Source organism: Oculina patagonica, chromosome 2 (genome assembly GCF_052425735.1).
Source record: "Oculina patagonica isolate OP01 chromosome 2, crgOcupat, whole genome shotgun sequence".
Classification (NCBI taxonomy): domain Eukaryota; kingdom Metazoa; phylum Cnidaria; class Anthozoa; order Scleractinia; family Oculinidae; genus Oculina; species Oculina patagonica.
This window is the reverse complement of record NC_135759.1, coordinates 17,546,769-17,569,648: the sequence shown is the minus strand read 5'-3', so window position 1 is coordinate 17,569,648 and position 22,880 is coordinate 17,546,769. Positions and strand designations below refer to the sequence as shown.

General features: G+C 39.1%; 2 protein-coding genes across 2 annotated transcripts; one reads left to right on the top strand and one right to left on the bottom strand.

Annotated features, from left to right (window-relative positions):
* Positions 1 to 414: 414 nt before the first annotated feature.
* LOC144643333 (uncharacterized) lies at positions 415 to 1,965 on the bottom strand. The gene is made up of 2 exons (XM_078502547.1): positions 1,836 to 1,965; positions 415 to 1,728 (listed from the first exon to the last, which is right to left on the bottom strand). The coding sequence occupies exon 2, from the start codon at positions 1,627 to 1,629 to the stop codon at positions 562 to 564; it is 1,068 nt and encodes a 355-aa protein (XP_078358673.1). The 5' UTR covers positions 1,630 to 1,728; positions 1,836 to 1,965; the 3' UTR covers positions 415 to 561.
* LOC144643304 (condensin complex subunit 2-like) lies at positions 1,826 to 22,624 on the top strand. Its single transcript, XM_078502507.1, has 20 exons — positions 1,826 to 2,230; positions 2,397 to 2,481; positions 2,989 to 3,084; positions 3,990 to 4,101; positions 6,629 to 6,687; positions 7,216 to 7,296; positions 8,044 to 8,245; positions 10,601 to 10,689; positions 11,542 to 11,614; positions 13,758 to 13,840; positions 13,986 to 14,101; positions 14,861 to 15,009; positions 16,132 to 16,247; positions 16,899 to 17,021; positions 18,089 to 18,131; positions 18,687 to 18,748; positions 19,133 to 19,339; positions 19,706 to 19,813; positions 20,610 to 20,783; positions 21,987 to 22,624. The coding sequence occupies exons 1-20, from the start codon at positions 2,010 to 2,012 to the stop codon at positions 22,044 to 22,046; spliced, it is 2,259 nt and encodes a 752-aa protein (XP_078358633.1). The 5' UTR covers positions 1,826 to 2,009; the 3' UTR covers positions 22,047 to 22,624.
* The last annotated feature ends 256 nt before the right edge of the window (positions 22,625 to 22,880 follow it).

The following is a 22,880-nucleotide window of genomic DNA, read 5'->3' as shown; positions in this document are numbered from 1 at the left end:
AGATAAGTTTTGATTTTTCTAGGAAGATCGAAGGAAACTCTGCTTGCAGGATAATGGGATTCAGTGGTATTATGACAAAACAATCCTGATAAATGCCAGGTCTACTTGACAATTTTAAACAAAAGCCCCTGGTAAACGAGAAAATATAGTAGACTTCTAGAAAATTCAGCTGGCAATAGACTGACCAATTGGCCAAGGAACTAGTACTAGTGAAAAAACAAATCCAAAAGGCAGGGGGAGGATTTCAACCAGGGCCCTAATATTTCAAAGCCAATGCGCTTAACGACTTGGTTTGGCCACCGTTTCAGTTTTCATGTAAATACCCCTACTACAAATTTTCTAATGCCCATTGGAATTAATAAATGCTGGTGAAATGAAGCACTGTACATGTGATCCCTGTCTAAATTGGCAGAGGGACAGGTTGTTCCTATTGTACCAGATTGGCAACATTCCCTGAACAAGTGCCAAAGAAATTTAATAAACAGACAGGTGACTGATAATCTATTCATTCAGAGACCTTCATACACAGTAACACTGTAAATTTTAGAAAACCACCTAATTTTATTGGACCACATCAAAATACCCATCAACATCATCTACAAGCTGATACACCCTCCCCCTCAGCTTCAACCCCGAGTTTCTCAGCAGCCGGATGTATTTTCGACTTTTTAAAACCATGTGCCACCGCCGAGAAATTCTTTGAACACACTTAATGTCCTTGAGTTCCACGACTTTACTGAGCGCCTCAACAATCTCCATGACCCTAAAGTCCGGTAAAATTCTCTGACTGTTGTAGTATTCTAAAGCAAAGAAAAAGCACACCGCATCTTCTCCAGTTGTCAGCTGTTGTTCTGTAATGGTCACGCCGTCCTTCGCTTGCTCGGTAAAATCATTTTTTTGAGGAACACTATTATCGCACGAGCTCAATGCAATGTTCTTACTACTTACAATGTACATTTTATCGTGGATCTTTTCGAATCTTGAGGCGGATGGCTGAGTAAATAAACCCACAGGATTCCTGTGCGTTTTGTTTACGTTGTCGTCTACTCGAACAATGTTGCAATTAGCACCAATTTGTGTGTGATTATCAGATGGGTTTTCTACTGTGTCAGACCTGTTTCCTCCATCAAGGGTTTGTAAATCCTGTTTAGAAACATTATTTAAAGGTTTTGAAAGCATGGATTGACTATCGATTCCCATTTCGGACGGCTCCGTTTGCGTGGCAACTGTCGAAGACATTTCGCGCATTTCTGAACGTGAAGCGACTTCATATTTCTCTTTGTTTATAGTTTCAAAGACTTTCTGATCTTTTTCGAAAGAAACCCTCTCCTTATCAATTGTTCGCTTGTGTCCTCTTATCTTTGGTTTAGCCCTCTTTTTCCTCCTTGAGAAGAGTTTTCCGTTCAGTTTGAAGTTTTCCCGGGAATTTTCTTCGTCCAAGAAAGGCCGAAGACCTAAAATGCTCCCCGACAGATCCACGTCGCAAACACCAAGCTCGTTAGCTTCTTTGGAGAAAACCTCTGGGAAACATCCAACACATCCCACTCCTGTGCACAAGATTCTTCCTTCTGAAGTTTGATGAGTTTCAACCCCGGTTGCCCAGCGATTTGCTGTCACGAAACCAGCCATCTTTCTACTAGTTTGCAATTTTTAGCCGGGAGGGGAGGGTGAGTAATTCCTGGAGGTCACGTGGTTGTTTGAAGAGACGGTTGTTTGGGCGCCCATCCTCTTCCCCAGGGCCACGCGTATTTTTTTTAAATGACATGACGTTTCGCCGACCACGTGACCGAAAGAAACGGAGGCTCTGGGAACGAGAATGTTGGGCGCCAAGATACAAATTTGGAGAGTTCATTTGTATTAACGTACACAATAATTCCTTCATATCATCAGTATCTTGGGTTTAAATGTTTCCCGTTTAATTTTGCTGAGGAAAAGTAATTAAGAGACATCGTAAGCTATCCACGCCACCTTCTTCGAATCACCTTGAAATCGACATTTTGCAGTTCAACATGGCGGCCGTCGCATCGCCTTTTCGAACGCCGGACTTCATCTCTCCAAATGCGAGACGACGCCGTGCAGTCATCTTGACAAACACCAATACACCGACAAACCATCTAACAGAGAATGACGACGCTGCTGAAAGAAGACAAAGGCGTCTTTCCAAAGCGACATCAGCGACTCTTCAAAGTCCTGCCACACCGAGAAGCGCTAGTCGTCTTGATAGTGAACGGTACTAGCTTTAATTTGTTGTCTTTAATCGTAAATCTTTTTTACTGGAAGCTTATGGTCTCCCATTAGATATGATTACTGATGCAATGATCAATCATAAAACCCCTGCGCTTCATGAAAAGTCACAAACAAGACACTTTAAAATTTTTCTTTTGATTTTCTTTCAGGAGCCAGACTGCAGGAACCAATGGTTTAACTAATGTTCAGCTAAAAGACTTGTACTCAAACTGTATAAAGTTATCAACTGAAAATGTAAGTAAAGCTCTGTTTGTTCACCCCAGAATTTAGCCATTGCATGTATATCTTCAGGTTATTTCGCCCCCGTGGTAAGGGTCCCCATTAGGTTTTTCGGGATCATTGGATTTGGCTTATTTGAAGGCCGAGATCCAGGATATTAGTCAGATGGAAAAGGGAGCCAGATTCGGGAATGAAATTTAATCACCTCCCCACAGGCCATGATCCTTCTGGTCTAGGCCAGGGCTCGGGACCTTTGGGCTATGGTCTGAAAGCCAACCAAAACACGACCAAATCTAATATTTGGCTGTTGAAAACTTGTTCATTTCTTCCACAATGTCTGGGGCACATGCACAATCACACTACTGGAACCAGGATTTCTTGGTTCCGGTTTCGGATTTGTCCAGAGGCGTTGTGTTTCCTGACTGCTGTTCAAGGGAAACCCAGGCTCTGGAAAGGAGAGATTACACAATGATATATTTTTTGCTTGAGAAAAGGTTAAACCTAACTTTGTTTTCTTTTTAGAAAATCAATGCAAAGAATGCTTTTGGTTTGCATCTGATTGACTATATGCAAGACTTGATCAAGACGGTCAAAGAAGGAGACACCACTAACTTCCAGGTAATAAGACAATTACCACATTCATGACGATAGAGCAATTTTTAATTGAATGTCGTAAAACCAAAACCAAAGTAATCACTTTAGCCAGTCACAACAGGCACAGACAATCCAGTAATCCAATCAAAACTTGAAGCAGATGTATGTAGCTAGCACAAAGCACATGTGTGAGGGTATTCACGATTGGTTTTGGTTTTACTTCTGATTGGTTGAGAAGGTAGCGCAAGTTGTTGAAACCAATCACTAAGCGTAGGGGGGTTTCAGCGGGATTTATATGTCTGAGGCTCTGGGACCTTGTTTTTTTTTTTTGGAGGGGGGGGGCTTATATTCAGAATTTATGGTATGATGTACAAAGTGTTTTGAGTGATCAATACCATCGAATATTAATTTTACAATGGTGTTAGCATTTGGATTGTCCACAAGTCACACAGCTTTTGACTCTCATTCAAGGACAGTCTACAGATGGAGTAGAAGTGCTTAACCAGGAAGCAAAGTATTTGGCACTTCTGCAGTATACTTACGTTTGTGATATTAAGAAAGAGGAGAGGCTTAATCAGGGCCTGAAAAAGAGGGGTGATGTGGCGTAAGTTATCAAAAAAATTAAAACTAAAGAGCTTTGAGATGGAGGAACTTACTTATCTTAATTATCTGGGTACAAATAAAAAAATTAGGAAAGACGAATGTTTATTTGTTTGGTTCATGATGGGATCGCTTTGAGGTGTTGATAACCTCCATCAGGTGTTGATTGCGATCAACCCCTCACAGCAATTCCATTGTGAGACAAACAAATAAACGTTCATCTTTTCTATCTTACACCACAATGAACAATAACACATCTTTAACAACAATAAAAAAGTTGTTGTTTTTAGCTTTTTTTAAAAGATATATATTTTGCCATCTAATAACAGGTTGCAAGTTGCACATTAGATGCAAGTGCTAAAATCTACGCCGGTCGTGTTGATTCTATCCATACACAAGCCTATAAGATGTTAGGAGGTTTAGGAAGGGCTGAAAAACAAGGTAAGTACATTCATTTGCATATATAGTTTGTGTGAACGAGCTTTTACAAATTTTTTTCCGTCGCCAAAATTTCCGTCTGACACGCAACTAATTATCTCCCGTTCGGCCATTCAAACTTTTGCAAATTTTATCTAAATACTTTTAGTTTTGTCTGCCGCTTTGAAGATCTTTTTCATCCTTACCATTAAAATGGTTTTATTTTAAATGTTTTGCACTGCCATTTAAAAACTTCGGGCTTGAGTTTAAATGTTTTGCTTTGCCGTTTAAGCGCTTTCGGCATCCTTTTGAATGTTTTATTTTCGCTTAAACCCTTTCAGCTTTTGTTTAAATGTTTTGCCTTACTGTTTAAATGCTTATGACAAGCGTTTAATTATTATGCTTGTCCGTTTAAATGGTTTAGAAGCCGTTTACTATCTGTTTACTATACGTCCGTTTTTATCCGTTTCGCGGATTTTCGTTAGTGCACGTTTTCCCGTGTGAGGTCACAATTTATATACAATGAAAGTTACTATGTGGACACCAGATATTGTAGCTGTACCACTTCCAGGGATGTAAATAATAGACGGAAAGCGGAAACAATAACCACCTGAGAACTTGGTTTTTCTGGCTTTAAGACTGCATCTGGTTAGATCTTTCCTTTAATGTGACCCAAAATTTCCGCCTGTGATAAAGGAAATTTTGCCTGTTGGAAATCTTCTTGACATTATACAGTACTGACTACAAGTAATATACTTGAGGCCATATCTTGCAATATGGGTGAAATAATTAAAAGACCTAATTGAAGGCCTGAGCGCAAGAGACGCACTTTGTGTTTCGGCCAAATTGAAAATTGTCACAAACAACTCCAAATTTCGCACGCAAGTTCGTTTACGTGTGCTTAACATTGATCTGTATTCAAATTCGCTGAATCTAGCTTCGTTTTTTAGAAATTACGTATGCAAAGAACAAAGGCGTTTTGCAAAGCTTACGTTCTCCACAGTCAACAAGCAGCATGAGTTTTTCGACACATCGCGTGTAAATCTTTCCTTCTAGCGTTATTTAACTGTCCGGGGAGGTTGAAAAATGTGTCAGAGCCATGATTTTAGTTCGTAGCCACCATTTTGAGGATTCGCTTTAAGAAAAGGACTGGACTGAACACATTGTGACGCGATGTCACCTGATAGGTGTCACGTGAGAGGAAAGAGAAAAAAAAAATGGCCGTTTGTTCCTGAAAATCATTTGAAGCCTTTGGTTAGTTTTAGCGTAAGTGCTGCTGCCAGGTGGTTGAAGGACATCATTAAGTCTGAATACCCGTAAGTTTACAGCACCGCTCGAAGAACTGAGTGATGTTTCTGCCTTTGTTTTGTACAACAGCGCTGTTTAGCGCTTCGGAAAAAACGTTGCACAAACCGAGGTAGTTTTGAGCCTGGCGGCATAGAGAGTCTAAAACAAGAGGTTTCTTGCCGGGAACTTCGTCAACGCGAGTCTTGCAGGATCCACTTGGGTGCTGCCGCGACAAAGTTGCAGAGAAGTGACCTGGTTTTAGACTTAAAAAAATTCTTTATATGTTCCCCAGGGCACCTTCCCTTCGCAAAATATTTTCTGTGTCTCATTAAATATTCATCAATCAATCTATCGATTCGTGCGAACGAAGACCTCATAAGTTTATCTTGTTTTCGTGGGATTTTGTAGATGTGTGATGATGTAAGGAGTGGAGATAGAAGTGAGAGCAAGCCGGCGGCACTCAACGGAAAGCAAAACTAGTATAATGCGACAACACAAGCAAACATATTCAATCAACAATCAGTCTTTATTTCACTTTCACCTCGGCAAATTACAGCTAACGGTAACAGAGTAAAATAGTCTTGCCCGAAACAACAAAAACTAGCTAACCAAAGCAGACTGCAGAAAAAGCTAGCTGCAAGCAAACTGGCGTGAAAGCTTACTGCATTAAAAGCGCGATCTAAAGGTTGAGGCTGACTCTGATCCTAAACTTAACTTGAAACGGCTTAACCCTAATCCCTGGGGGTTAGTGTTAAGCTTTTTTTTTTTTTTTTTGCGTTAGGGCTAGGCTTTTGCGTTAGGGCTGTCTGTAACCCTAATCTGAAACTCTAACCCCGACCCTAAGGCCTTGGGGTTACCTTGTGCGTTAGGGTTAGGACTGTAACCCTAAAAATTTAGCTGACTTCATCGTTTTGAGAAACAAAAGGTTTCCTTTGTTTATCGTTTGTAAAAGAAAAGACAAAAGAAGCCGCGCAAGCAAAAACCTTGTCTTTTTGCATGTGTTATTTTTCGAAAACGAAGGAAAGACCAGCAAAATTAAATACAGGGCAGTGTTGAGCACACGTAAACGAACTTGCGTGCGAAATTTGGAGTTGTTTGTGACAATTTTCAATTTGGCCGAAACACAAAGTGCGTCTCTTGCGCTCAGGCCTTCAATTACAATTTTTAAAGAAATCATTCAAGTCAAGTGCATAATGACAAAACGTTGTGCATTTGCTCACCTTGTCACATTCTTTGTACCCTTTATGTCATTGATGTTTTGCAGATGGAGATGAGAATGTTGAGGAAGGAGAGGAGCCACAAGGACCTCAGAAGCCAAAGAAGGTACAACACATGAAATTGGGGACTGTGATGAGGACAAGTGGTGTAGGGCGCTGGATTTGAAATCTGCTGGTCCCAGTCCAGTTCAAATGCTCCATCCTACCCAGGGCTTGAAAATACTTGCTCTCGAATTTTGCTTGCCCGGGGTAGTTGCATGGCTGACCTAGTTTCCTCTTTTATTATTTAGTTGGCAGATGACTTGTCTGGGCCCTTGTCCAATAGACAAGTGAGCATAAAAATTACTTATACTGGGCAGGAAAATCTACTTGTCCTGGATGACCAGGCAGCACTTTTTTCAAGCCCTGCATACCACTATCTGGTTTTGTTTTTGTAGGTCTGAGTTCAACTGCTCAGCTATGCTTTTTACATAGCAAACTAGTTGGCATCCCACGTTTATTTATTTAGTGTCCTTAATTAGAAAAGCAGTGCTAAATCCACTTACAATTCTAATATGACACATCTATTACACTATGATGATTTGATCACAATCTTTTCTTATAATAATATAAATATACTGTGTGTTTATTACAGACTACCCATCATAGACCTGGAAATACAATAGAGACAAATCTCAAAAACCTGAATGTCAACCAGTTTGACTTAGCTTTTGAGGTAAGTTAGTTGTTTTGACTTGTAATTTTATGTTAAAGGGGCTACGTCATGAAGAGTTTGCACACTGCTGTGAAATTAGTGGTAGGCAACTTAACCCGTAAAAAAACAAAAAACATTATCTTTGTCAAGCTGTTTTCTGGCATTTGACCAGCCTATGCACCTAAATACAAGACATTCAACTCATAGTAAAGTTTCTTCAGTTTGAACTGAAGTTACAATTAATGTATGATTGTTCTGTTTAATTTGTATGTTTTACTAGTCTTTGTATCTATAAAACATGTGTCTGCATGTGGCATTTGTTCTCAGAGTCTGCTTATTACAGACACCTGAATAAAAATATGGACACTAAGTCTTGTCCTTTTGGAGTCTGTATTAACCAGCTGGTTCCACTGTAGTTAGAGCGGTTTTCACTTGAGTGTCGAAAGTAAATTGCGTTCGCTTTGGTTTTGCATTACTACGCTCAGTGATTGGTTAAAAAATCTTGCGCCACTTTCTCAGCCAATCAGAACTAAAACCAAAACCAATCGTGCCTTGCTCGCGCACGTTTTCTCTTTGTGCCAGCTACCTGTATTCGCTTCAAGTTTTGATTGGTTCACTGGATTGTCTGTGTCCTTTGTGATTGGCCAGAGTAATTACTTTGGTTTTGGTTTTACGACACTCAATTGAAAACTGCTCTATATGCCACTGCTTATTTTATACTCTAAAACAGAACTGCAAACAAGAATGGTATTTTTTAATACTTTTTAGGTTGACCCATTGTTCCACAAGACGTCTGCTGCTTTTGATGAAGGTGGTACTGGAGGCCTGCTTCTGAACCACCTGTTTGTCCGTGATGATGGCTGCGAGCTTCTTCTTGACTCCACAGCTGTAACCATGACAACACCAGATGTATCGTCAGAGGGGCAAACAATACAGGATAACAGCATGGTTGACCTGTCAGAACTAAGAGGCAAGACTTGTGTCATTATCATTACCTTACTATAGGAAATTAACTGGCGATGCATGTTATGTTGCTATCTCGGAGGGTACCAGTAACTGAAGAAACCGCTCACTTCTTTGACTTTCTTATGCTAAATGTACAAGTACATGTACATCACATTTTTGTCTTCCTATGCATTTACCGGTATTGCTGTTGCTGAAAATTATTGCTATAGAAATTAAAAATTTGCATTTATTACGGTAAATACATATGAACACCGCACAGAAAATCGCATTGATTAAATGCATGATAAATTACATAACTTTTCAAAAAATTGGCGTTTATTTTATAACATATAAATTTTGTTTGCGTTGTTAAAATGCTTCGTTATTAATATTCCTATAATAAGGTTAAATTGTTTAGACTACTATGACTTACATTTCACTGATGTCACACTGACTTTTCTGTATGATCAGCCAATATGCTGCCCACAGATAACATGAGTTTCATAAGGAACTCAGCACCCAAGTAAGACATAATAACCTAGCACAAGGTTTATATGCTGCCCTCAGATAACAAGAGTTCCATAAGGAACTTATCACCCAAGGAAAACATAATAACCTAGAACAAGGTTAATAATTTATGCTGCCCACCGATAACATGAGTTCCATAAGGAACTTATCACCCAAGGAAAACATAATAACCTAGAACAAGGTTAATAATTTATGCTGCCCACCGATAACATGAGTTCCATAAGGAACTTATCACCCAAGGAAAACATAATAACCTAGAACAAGGTTAATAATTTATGCTGCCCACCGATAACATGAGTTCCATAAGGAACTTATCACCCAAGGAAAACATAATAACCTAGAACAAGGTTAATAATTTATGCTGCCCACCGATAACATGAGTTCCATAAGGACCTTATCACCCAAGGAAAACATAATAACCTAGAACAAGGTTAATAATTTATGCTGCCCACCGATAACATGAGTTCCATAAGGAACTCACCTCCCAAGAAAGACATAATAATCTAGCACAAGGTCAATATGCTGCCCACCGATAACATGAGTTCCATAAGGAACTCACCTCCCAAGTAAGACATAATAATCTAGCACAAGGTCAATATGCTGCCCACCGATAACATGAGTTCCATAAGGAACTCACCTCCCAAGTAAGACATAATAATCTAGCACAAGGTCAATATGCTGCCCACCGATAACATGAGTTCCATAAGGAACTCACCTACCAAGTAAGACATAATAATCTAGCACAAGGTCAATATGCTGCCCACCGATAACATGAGTTCCATAAGGAACTCACCTCCCAAGTAAGACATAATAATCTAGCACAAGGTCAATATGCTGCCCACCGATAACATGAGTTCCATAAGGAACTCACCTACCAAGTAAGACATAATAATCTAGCACAAGGTCAATATGCTGCCCACCGATAACATGAGTTCCATAAGGAACTCACCTACCAAGTAAGACATAATAATCTAGCACAAGGTCAATATGCTGCCCACCGATAACATGAGTTCCATAAGGAACTCACCTCCCAAGTAAGACATAATAATCTAGCACAAGGTCAATATGCTGCCCACCGATAACATGAGTTCCATAAGGAACTCACCTACCAAGTAAGACATAATAATCTAGCACAAGGTCAATATGCTGCCCACCGATAACATGAGTTCCATAAGGAACTCACCTACCAAGTAAGACATAATAATCTAGCACAAGGTCAATATGCTGCCCACCGATAACATGAGTTCCATAAGGAACTCACCTACCAAGTAAGACATAATAATCTAGCACAAGGTCAATATGCTGCCCACCGATAACATGAGTTCCATAAGGAACTCACCTACCAAGTAAGACATAATAATCCAGCACAAGGTCAATATGCTGCCCTCAGATAACATGAGTTCCATAAGGAACTCACCTACCAAGTAAGACATAATAATCTAGCACAAGGTCAATATGCTGCCCTCAGATAACATGAGTTCCATAAGGAACTCACCTACCAAGTAAGACATATTAGCACAAGGTCAATATGCTGCCCTCAGACAACATGAGTTTCATAAGGAACTCACCACCCATTGAAGTAAGACATAATAATCTAGCACAAGGCCAATATAATGCCCTCAAATAACATGAGTTCCATAAGAAACTCACCACCCAAATAAGACATATAATCTTTCATGAGGTCAATATGCTGTCCTCAGATAAGAAGAGTTCCATAAGGAACTCACCACCGAAGTAAGACAGTATAATCTAGCACAAGGTTTAAATTAGTGTTCTTGATGGAACCCATCCTTTGCTAGAATGTTTGTACTTTTTATGTGAAACTTATGAAGACTGTGTTCCAATATTGCAGATATTTACAGTCATGTAAACTTTGAAGGTCTACAGATCTGCCCTCATTTTACCGACTTTGAATTCACCAACTGGACAAGAAATAGAGAGGTACATACAGTCAACTCTCGTTATAGCGGACACGCTTGGGGCCTCGTTTCGTGTCCGTTATAGCGAGAGTCCGTAATAGCGGGAGTCATTTCCAGTCAAACCTTGTTCGTTGGGGATCTGGATTTTGTCCGTAATAGCGAGTGTCCGCAATAGCGGGGTGTCCGCAAGGCGAGAGTTGACTGTACTGTGGTGGAGTCTTTTATCATTCTTGTCAGTAGAAGTTTACTGATGTAAATTGTAGATCTTGAATTGTTTCACTATCATGTTGCACATGTACATGCATGTACCCTGGTATGAGATGCCGTTATTTAACGACTGCATCACTTAATGGAGGTTGGGTGGCTGAAATGTCCAGGGGCTTCTACTTTTGGCAGCCAGACCATACAGACTGAATAAAGCCCCCATGGCTGGCATGGTGCTGCTACCTAGCCATGAGCCTCTACGCAAAGGAGAATAAAAAACAGGCACCTGTCACACTGACATAAGAGTGAAAAAACAAAAAAAGGGGGGAAGCTCAATGAAAAAGGCCCTCAGCACGCAACACTGGCTGGAAATCTCCTCACACTGTTAATATGTACGCCACAAGAATGACATGCCATGCCAGTGCACATGCCAACCTCAGACCTCTAGCACTGAACTGCCGCACTTCGTTGTTAACTCCTTTAAATTACATTTAAATTTATGCATTCAAATCATTTTGAAAGTGATTCCTATTACTATACACCTGCAATTTGTGAAAAGGTCTACAGAAACATTGCCCTTAGCACGCATTGCATGCCCATTATGCCAGGTGGTAAATTAACCACTGATACATGTAGCCTAGAAACTTGTTCTTGTTTTAAAATCTTACAGGGCAATGCTGATTACGGTAGGATGGTAGCAGAAATGGATACAAATGAGCATGCTTTTGATGTAAATGCACCAGGTGAGAGACCATGGCACCAGATTTAACCTGAAACACTACATGTAGTAGAACGGAGCTGTTGCTTTCCAAAAGTTTCAGCATAAGGACCCTAGTCAGTCATGCCTTTGTTTTTGTTTACATATGAGAATTTTGGTGTAAGTTATACTTTACACCCAGCGTGTCTAAACAAAGGAGATCACTGTGAAACTGTTAAAAGTAATTAAACGGATTTCCAGTAACACAACCTATAGCTATGCAATAAGATTTCGCTTCACCATAAAATTTTCGTGATTTCCATGGCATCGAAAATGTCAGAGGCTGACTAGAGTCCAAATATTAGCTTATCCACAGGTAAAAATGAGGTGCTTTTTTTTAGTGGGGGGGGGGGCGTTTGTTTGTTTTTTGGAGGGGGTGGGGTAGCCTGAATTTCAGACATCCCTCTGTGCTCGCCTGCTTGCCAGAAGGAACGTCTGAACACATTCGGGCCTAATGCCGTCCGGTGACGTCACTACGCTTTGGTGTTAATTCATGCGGAAAAGTTTCTGTCGAGGCCATGAAATTGTGAAAGAAAAATCGCTTAAATAAAGGATTACAGGGTATAAAATTGTTTTAATAGTAAACTATTAAAAACCTTGAGACAAATGAATGATATTTTAATCGACTGCAGGCTATATTCTTTTACGGAAGCAATTTAATCTAAACTGATTTGCTTTATCTAGCGATCAAAATATAATATGTTACGCAACGGACAAATACAACACACTCGTGAGTACTTTAATAAATAAATCAATTTCGACGGTTTCAGAGGCATCAAGAAACGGAATTCAATACAAAAATATCCTACTTGACCGTGGGCACTGAGTTCAGAAATCACTGGCTCATCGAGGCTGCAGGACATAAGCGTCGAGCGGCTTTGTTGACAAAACAAGATTACATATAAATTTGGCAAAACACTGCACTGCATGTCGAAGCGACGAATGCGCCAAATTAAAACCTACCGATTTCCATTACTATTCTTCATCCGTAGGTAAACTAATAAAGTAATAAACTCAAGGTAAATGACTAATCAATTCATTTCTGGGAAGGTGAACTCTTTCTAACTCTTTCCAAACGTTTTCAAATTACAATCACCGCGCGGTAAAATTCAGTCATAATTTCACATAATTATGCAAATAATTTTTAAACCAACCAATCAAAATCACTACCCGGTTTTGGCAAGCAGGCGAGCACAGAGGGATGTCTGAAATTCAGGCTAGGGGTGGGGGGTACCTGTTTTTATAGCGTCTCTGTGCCGAGTTGCTCTGACTCTATTAGGGTATTAGTAAATAAAAGGATTTTCTAGGCCTAGGTTTCCTTCAGGCAAGTTGCAAGTGTACTAGCCCAAGGCCTTTCTCAGTGACCTCACTTTATCTGCCAACAAAAAAGTCCAAAAATGTTACTTACCCAGTAGACAAGTATCACTAGCCAGGGGCAATAAATGTGGCTATCAGACAGGACTTTCTTTACATGCTGTCTGTGTCCTCTTCATATGATCCTGAAAACTGGACCTGTCTGGTCAGTCAAGATTTCACTGATCATTCCTAGTTTTCCAGTTCAAATTCCACTGCTGATATTTTATCTAGGCTCAAAATAATTTTTGGACAGTTGCTGGTCAAATTGACTGGCCAAACAGATTTAAGCTCATCATTTCTGACGGGTGAAAATATCAATTTTAAACTACTGCTGTTCGTTAGATCGCCTTTGTTTGCGTGGCCTCAAATAGATCACTTCTTAATGCCCTTGAAAGATGCGATGCGACAAGTCAATCAAAAGTCGTTAAGTTAACATTTTAAATATAAATTTGTATCAAAAATGTTATTTATTTTTTCTGTTCATTAGTTATCATTTAAAAAGCCATGTATGTGACCGGTCAAAATGATGGTTAAACCAAAACTTTGCCCGGACAAATTGTCATCTTGACCAGACATTGTCCATTGCCCACCATTAGCCCTGTTTATTATAAGATCTTGTCAGTTTGTCAGGCAGGATAATGGATGCCTTATCCTTAACAGTTACCAAGGTGAAAAATTATCAAGTGCATGAATTTTATCAAGTAAATTGCACACCAGGCCTTATATGAAGAGACCTTGTAAAACAAACAATCTGTCATCTGCCTTTTTTATAGTTACTGAGCCTGAGCCAGAGTGTGAATTTCCAGAAACAATGGGTGATGACTACAGTGATGATGATATGCCTGACATGGGAGGGGTAAGTAAGAAAATGTCTGGGTAATAATGATGCACTTACTTGTAGTATTTAGCTTTCAACATGCATCCTCTAATAATTAGAACAGGCTCAGCATGGTGTTATTGAAGTCACATGACATTCCTTGCCTTAATTTTTCTCTTTTCAGGACATGGAATTTGGAAGGGATCGCTGTGAAAATGTTTTCCGTAATCCTATCTGCAATGCATCACTTGCTTTTGCTGATGGACAAGAAGCAAGACTTGTTACTTCTCAGGATGGAAGGTCTGCTATAAAACTTTTTTTGATGAATTCTTACTTTTGAATATAGCTAGAGAGAATTCTCACAGTTTAGCAGAGATCTGTTGTTTTGAGACCTTTTGAGAGAGATGTTTGCTTGTTTGTTTATTGTTTTCACTGAAACGTTTGTCACCTGTAGAATAGCTTCTTTAATTTGAATGGGAGGCCAACCCTCCAAGTTAATTTTTTTCCTTAGTGGCCATTTGGCCACCAACTGCTCAAGTTGGGTCGCCAGTAAAAAATTGTAGTCCCCAAATTAAGCTCATACTTTCAATCCTTCTTCTCAATTTTAGTCGCCAGGCTGGCGACTTTGTTTCCAATTAAGTCGCCAGCTCCAAAATTTTAGTCGCCATGGCGACAAAAATGGTCTTAACTTGGAGGGTTGGAGGCACAGTGGCCTAATGGTTAGAACACCAGACTCCGCAGCGAACGTTCTGGGTTCGAGCCCTGGCCAGGGTCACTGTGTTGTGTTCTTGGGCAAGACACTTTACTCTCATAGTGCCTCTCTCCACCCAAGTGTATAAATGGGTACCGGCAAAATAATGCTGGGGGTACCCTGCGATGGACTAGCATTACATCCAGGGGGGAGTAGAAATATTCCTAGCCGCTTAATGATATCGTAATCGGGATAAGCTCAGGCAGTATGGGCCACTTCCCCCTTCTTTAATTTGACATAATTCCTGCATTTTGTCAGCCACTGCACTGTTTTGAGACTTGTATATTTTATTTGATTTTTACACACAGAACAACTCTTGGTTCTGCCGCTGCAACTGTAGGCACACTGTGCTTAGAGCTGTCATCTCAGCCAAGTGATTACTCATACTTCAAGTCTGACCTCATGTCAACCTGGGCTGGACCCCAATACTGGAGACTTCGTTCCAAACTCTCTAAAGGTATTAATTAAGTATTACTGTCCAGTGAAACTTGGTTATTTTATTTTACACAATGTAATTGTCAATATTGTGTTTACCGGTATCTACCTTAATAAGTCGATTTAGCGCCCTCCTTCCAATAAGCGCCCCCTTCCGAATAAGCGCCCCCCTTCAAATGTGATTTTGTAAATAAGCGCCCCTATTCCAATAAGCGCCCCCATTCTAATTAGCACCCCTATTCTAACAAGTGCCCCTATTGTGGATAACTGGCCCTACTGAATCATTGACGTCAACTAAATAAACTCCTGACCGTTCACCGAACAGTTCATTTATATGAACTTTACGTGTACAGCGCATTTAAACATTACATATGAAAAATGCGCTATATAAATTGATTATTATTATCATTATAAATTTAACATGAACAATTATTTTAAAAGTAACTGAACTTTTAAAATTTACTGTTAATTCTTTTTGTTAGATACATTTGGTTGTTTCTCAAAATTAAATAGCGCCCTGTCCGAATCCGCCTTCTCGAATAGTGTCCTCCCTCGAGGTGCCAAAATAATGCGCCCCGGGCGCTAAATCGAACAATACGGTAATTTAGTTCATCATGAACATCATGACGTTCATCACGCTCTCTTACTGGTTTAAAAAAAGTTAATGTAAATCATAGTCAGAATACCTGCCTTTTTTATAACCAATCATGAACAATTTATTTCAAATGAGATTGGCAACAAGTTTCTTTAGGTTATTGGGTTAAAAGAGCTCTGACTTATTTCCATACAACTTTGTAAATGTTGCTATAGAAACCTTTAATCCATAGCTGAAGGGTTTAATTGCAGGGCTCACCCACCCTTGGGGTGGGCTTACTCACCCCAAGAGGGGGGGGGGAGGTCATTGGAAATTCCAATAGAGGCCAAAACTTTTCATGAAAAAAACAGCGAAACTGTAATTTTCAGAGGGTAGGGGGCTCAAACCAAATGGGGAAACTTATAGATCTTGTCTAGAGCAGCACTTTTTTATGGTGTCTAACTAAATTTTAGTTGTTCACAAAAAGAATAAAATTCTAGCCCCAACCATGTCTATCTCGATTATTTTTATTATATGAAAGTTAACCCACTGGCAATATCCTTGTTTCAGGTTTACCAAACTCAACAGCTGAACAGCAAAACAAGAAAAAGAGAGCAAAGAAGCAGCCTTTTGTCATCAACTTTGATGAGGAAGTGGATTTTGAAAAATGCTTTTCAAGAGGAAGGGTAATGCCACACACATGACTACCACCATTCAGACGGGGAAACAAGTTCCAGTTGAAGGCAACATCACTTTTCCGAAAAGTGACTGAGCCCGTGGTTTTCGTCCCAGAAGTTGCTAAGCAACATGACGTATTTGTATGCCCGATTGCTTTCAGAGTACTTGTGAGTGCTCACGCTAGTTTTTGATTGGATGAAATATTTCGGAAATTCTTTGAGTGCTTCAATGAAGATTTGCCAAAACGGGCACTTATTCCCCCAGCTGCATTAGTAACCTCACATGCTTTGATCATAGAGAAATTCTCAAAACTAAAGCTATGGTTTGTGGGAGGCGCAGTGGCCTAATGGTTAGCGTGCTAGGCTCCGGATCTTTGTTTTGGATGTCTCAGTGCATAGCTGGCCATCCAGTGTGGCGGATTATGTACCATGTGACAGTTTGTTGGAAAAGGCCCCTTCAAGTTTTCGTCAAACCCAAATAATTTATTATACATTGAATGCAAGGCTCAACAAAGCTAGAAAACTGTGCTATTATCCATCCAATGAAAGTTTATGGACAAAATAATTTTTTATAGATGTTCAAATTGAACATTTCTAAGCAGCATTTTTTAACATCAGTCTGACAGTTCCCTTAAACCATTTTGTTTGGTTATGTGCCAGGCTGCCACGACCTTATCCAAAGCAACCCTTGCAAAACACACAGCAGCCAAGACAACATTACCTGAGGACCTTCATTATGATGCTGATAATCTCTTTAGATTGTTTATCAAGCCCAGAATCATGGTAAGTAACTATATAAGAAATGACTTGTTACAAACTCTATTCAGAATCAGGAATTATTTATTATATTATAGAATAAAACAATCTTAAACCGTCTAAAAATTCAAAGAAATTAAAACGTCGGTGGGCAAGTAGAATGCTTACTAGTTGATTATCAAAGAGAAATTGATAAAGGTAAATTAACTGCCATGACTTGGGAAAGCTGTCGCAGGGCTGCAAATAAAGGTCATGGGATATTGGCAGACCAAAATTTGCTCATGTCTGACGAAATCCCAGTTGTGGTCGGACATGATGTCTGGACAATTTTTTGATCATAATTAAATCATTTTACGGCAACAATAAATAAAATTCAACCTTTTGTTTTTGGTGATGTCCGACCAAAATTTTGTTTTGTCCACCCAAGATGGGGTCTTAGTAGGACATATGTCCTCTCAAGTGAAAAAATTATTTTCAGCCCTGCTGTCGTTTTGTGCATTAGATCTTTCTCAGAGGGGTGGGCCGCATGTTTTGCATGATTTTATGGTGGATAAAAGAGTGAGGCTATTGGAAGAAGAATGCAAAATGTAACGCTTGTCTTCATTGTATTCCATTTTCACTTTTGTTATATCATTACTCACATAATCAGGCTGTTGTTTGTCAAGTTCTGTTCTACAAATCTATTAAGCAATTTTTTTAGACTACGAGCCTAAGTTTTTTATGTCTCATTATGAGCAACTAGTCAAGAAGTGCAGCCAAGTTGATTATTGCTCATAGCAAATGGGGCTGAGTAGTGTAATTATTGTTTAAGTAGAAACTCTAAAGGATTTAAGTCCAAAGCTTATAATTTTATGCCCTTAGGCCAAAAATAAAGAATAAGAATTGTCTTTTTAAGGAGCAATATGCAATTGTGTTCTTTCAGCAAATAAAAAAAATGGGAGAACCAGTCAGTTTTGCTGATTTCCAACAGAACATGGAACATGTACAAGTTTGGCTGATGATTCAGCTGTTTTTCCACCTCCCAAAAATCAGTTACCCAAAATCATTCACTTGTCATTTGACCATATATTGCCTTTTGTTATATTTTTCAATAGGTTAAACGTCAAGTCCAGGCACAAACTGAGATAAGAGATGATGGTAAGTAATGCAAGCTATTTGCTGTTATTCTGCTTAAAAACAAATTTTGTTACTACACAAGAAATGATGTGGAGGCAAGGTGGCCTAATGGATTTTCAAGCTTGCCCTTTGGGTTTGTTGGGACCATTGTGTGCTAGCCCGGAGGCAAAATTTCTCAACTGGTGTCGCAACTGCTTCTTCCAACTAAAAAAGTCCAAAAATGTTAGTTGCCCATCAGGCAAGTAATGGATATAAAATCGACTGGCCCAACTGGAAAATCTACTTTATAGCCCCAGGCTATCAGAGAGAACTTTCTTTGCACGCTGATACATGTTTTGTATCTTTCCCATACTAATGTTATTGAAACAACCAATACACAGCATGTATGCACATAGAGTGTATGACTTGTGTACACAATAACATGCACATAGTCATATGTACCTAAGCTGTACCCAGCTGTTATTTTCCAGAGTGGGTCAGAAGACTGTTACACTTAGTCTTTTAGACATTATACTTCTTTGTCATGTGTGAATTTTGTAGCAAAGGAGTCTCATCAAATTTTTTTTCCTCTTGCAGGCTCAGCATGGTATAACTATGACAATGCAAATGACTGTGCTAATTATTGTCCAGACCTCCAAGTAAGTATTTAAAAAAATTCTCAATTAACCACTACCCTAATGGGGCTTTTCAGGGCCACTTATTTTGAACATGTCGTGAGATTTGTTTAATGTGTCAACAAACTGAAGGATAAACAGTTGTTTACTCTACATATCAAATAAACTGCTTGTAAGAAAGTCTCTGAATCAGTGGTATTCAGCCATCATCTTATAGGACCCCTCTCTACTGTGACGCAGGATATGTGACAGAAACCTGTTGATCACTGTCAAACTTTTGTTTTCATTATCTCCTATTGAGGCAAACACCTCTTAGGCAGACAAGTTGGTCCGAAGCATGTCTGGTTTAGAGCTAGAGGTAGTTGTTTGTAAAACAGTGTTTTGACCTTTGTCCTTCTGTTTTGGCAGGATGGTGATGATGATGATGACGTATTCGATGGTGCAGATGGTGCACAAGACTTGCCGGGTGGAGAAGCAGAATTCCCTTCATCACAGGATACGATGTCACAGGACATGACGTTTGGTGACTCCTCCCAAGGCCTTAGCTTCACCAATGAGAGTGTCGTGGATCAAACTCTCTTTGCTGGTGATGGCCTGGTTGCCCAGCCTAATAAGGTGTGGTTACTCTGCTGTCAAGTCATCTGTCCTTTGTGCAAAGAAAAAATCGTTAACTGATTTTACACAACTGGAAAAAGCGTTTATAGGAGCTACATCACAGACAACGCATTTTAAAAAATTGGCAAAGTTTTTCGAATCTGTCGTTCGAAACTTGTCTAAATTTTTATCAGTCGAAACCATTCTTGTTTTTGTTTTGCCTTTTTATTACTCCTTTGTTGTTTTTCTATGTTAGAAAACTATTATTTTGAGGTTTCCTTCAATTTGAAAGGAATCAGAAAAATGACTTAATATACTGTGACATTGCTCCCTCCAAAAATAATAATGGTCTGTTCCTTAATTGCGCTGTTGTTCTCATGTTGGCAGGTCCAGAAAATTGATATTGGCTATGCAAAAACCGCAAAAAAGATGGACGTGAAAAAACTAAAGGGGGCCATGTGGGGACTTCTAACTGACAATGGCGAAGGAAACAAGGTTTGTTGAATGATGTGTTTCCTTGCTAGATTTCCTCAAAAGGGAGGTGAAGGGGTACTGGTTTAAGGTCATTCTTCAGTATCGCATTGTGCATCCCGTACTGCGCATAATTTTAAGCTATTAGTGTATGCACCATTCTCGACCCCAGAGATCTTGTCTTTTGCACGTGATTGAAGAGAAGTGCTCTAGGGTCGAGAATGTGCATGCTCATGAAGAAAATGACGGCTTTTTCTATGAGGCTTGGCTCGCAAAAGAGATAAATCATCATTTTCTCAAAAACGAGTACCGGGTCCCATCTTTTTTTCTCTTTTTCTGAGTTTAGTAATCACCTTTCTATAATATGAATATGAACAATTTCTATTTTAGAAAAAACAAATAATCAACAGAAATGTGAACTTAGGCAGTACACGTGATAATATAATTGTGACCTCAAGATCACTGCGTGCCAGAAACAAGTTGAATCAGTGGAGATTGAAACTGCGTGCTAAACTTATTATTTATAAAATTGTTCCTTAAAGTGGTTGTGATGCATGCATTGTTATATTTTGCGTTTTTCTTCCTCCCTATTTTTTTCTGCTCTCACGAAACGCAAAGTGATCGGTTTAAATAATGTTTCCGAAAGCTGAAATTGTTAGGGTATATTCAAGGTCTTCCTGCGCTTAAACGAATACCGGGACCCCTCTTTTTACTTGAACGAAAATCTATTGTCAGTTCTATTTTGATGGAATGACCTTAAACAACAACATTTCACATTTAAGGCTTTACCTCTTAATTATTCACTCTGTTTTACTTGTAGGAGAATGTTGCTGTAGATCAGCAAGGGAAACAAACTGACAATAGTGCTGTGACTTATCCTCACTCGTTCAAAGAAATTTATGCTAAGCTACCTGGAAAGCTTTCCAAGAACATGTCCAAGAACCTGTCGGTGTCCATCGCCTTTGTCTGCATTCTTCACCTGGCAAATGAGAAGGTAAGAACTTCAAGACTGTTTTCACAAATGACTGCCTGCCAGGTTTTGGTTTGGAAGATGATATGTTTTGAGAACTTTGAATGCATGTATAGGAGCACAGTTCAATCCTTTTTGTTTATATTATTACAAGAGTATAGGCTGCCCAAACTAACCTTAGGGGCTACCATATTTATTCGATTAAGCGCCCAACCTCGAATAAGCTCCCACCCTGTAGGTAGGAAAAGTTAATAAGCGCCTGGCCTCAAATAAGCGCCCACATCCCACATAAAAAACCCTGAAGTGCACAAGAGGAGTAATGGTTATTATTGAAATTGCGGTTGAAATTCACTTAGTACTACTAAGAGACTTCCGCGAAGACGGGGTTTTCTTAGTCTTCTTAGTATTTTACAAAAACGTTTCAATGAACAGTTAAAGTCTTGCTTTGATAAATCTTCACGTTTTATTATTATTCATCGTTTTGTGCAAAACAAAGTAACTACTCGCTAAAAATGGTGAAAGCGCCAAGCCTCGAATAAGCGCCCACTCTCGAGGTCCAAAAATTTAATTGGCGCCCAGGGCGCTAAATCGAAAAATACGGTTTGATTATTAGCCTGGCAGCCAGTTACAAAAGTGCTGTACACGTGCTCTAACATTACAACCATTCAGGAGAAAAACCAAAACCAATCGTAACCTTGGCTTATGCACACCTTCCCATGCATTGCATCAGTTACATCTTTTTATTCAATGTCCGATTGGCTCATTGCATTATTTGTGTTATAGGGGCAGTGTCACCTAGATTTAGTGCTACTTGATAATCTATTGAAGGTGTTGGTATTGATTGGAAATCCACATATAGTGGCCTGGCCTTGATAACACACTGTACTTGTCATAAAAATTGTCAAAAATTGGTGGGGCTATGGGCAGATAGCAATAATGTGGCCAAAACGTGAAAAGGTCGGGGCGACATTTTCAAGTTTGACAGTGTTATTTGGACAAAAATCACATAAAACCTTTGATTCCGTTATCACACCTTGAAGATATTTTTCCTTTTTTTATTGTTCACCTCACAGTTCTAACATACTTTTATACAAAAACTTAGAAGACTTCTTGTGACACTGTCCCCTTAAGTTTTCGTTGTTGATCAGATGTGATTACTTAAGCTCTGGTTTTAGGACAGTTAGAAACGTGCTCTATTTAAGTTTTTTTCTCCCTCTCTTCTTCTAGTGCCTCAAGATGACTTGTGAACCAGGAATGGGGGACTTTTCTATTTCTCATGGCATTTAATTATTTCATCGACCGAGATCAATTATTTTCAACTTCTTGATCTTCAGTATCTCTCAATCAAAACTAGCACTGGCTGTGGGCGATCACGATTTATATGGAACTCTAAATATCAATGTAAAAAAGCATGAAGTCAGTGTAATTCTCTAGTAATTCTTTATTTATATATTTTGTTTGTGGCAAATAAACTGTAAATAAAAGTACAAACTTAAGGCATCTATGGAGGTTATGTTTTTCTTATCAAAACAAAATAATAGTAATGCATTTTGTATCAGTAGTGAGTACCCTTGGCAAATATTTCTCTGAACCATATGAGCTTTGCACCAAGTTTCTTTAAACTGCAAATAAGTAAAATTTCTGTAGACTTCTACACATTTTCAGGTGGTCTGATCACTTACGGTGGTTCGACATTGCTTAGTGTGCAAAGTTGAATACTTGGACATTTCTAATTGTAGCGCTCAGTTTTCTGTAAATAGCAGTTTTATCCAAATAGGTGTGTTCAATAAAGTTAACATCGCGCAAAACGCACGATCATTACATTGACATATTGACGTGCGTATTATTCTCCGCTAAATTTCGAATAAAATGCAAAAGTTTCAGGGAAATCGAGTCGGAAATGGTGAAGTTATTAGAAATTTTTGACAGGCATACAGCACGTCATTTATTTCGATCGAGTCACCTTAAAGGGACTATGTCACGGCTAATTTAATTTTATGTTATAAAACTTTGTCAAATCTTCGCTATGAAACTTAATGTTTGCAAAGAAATTAATTCTATGATTCTAAATGAAAAAAAAAGCATAGCTTTATTGCAGCCAAATGTGTCTCCCGGGCGTTA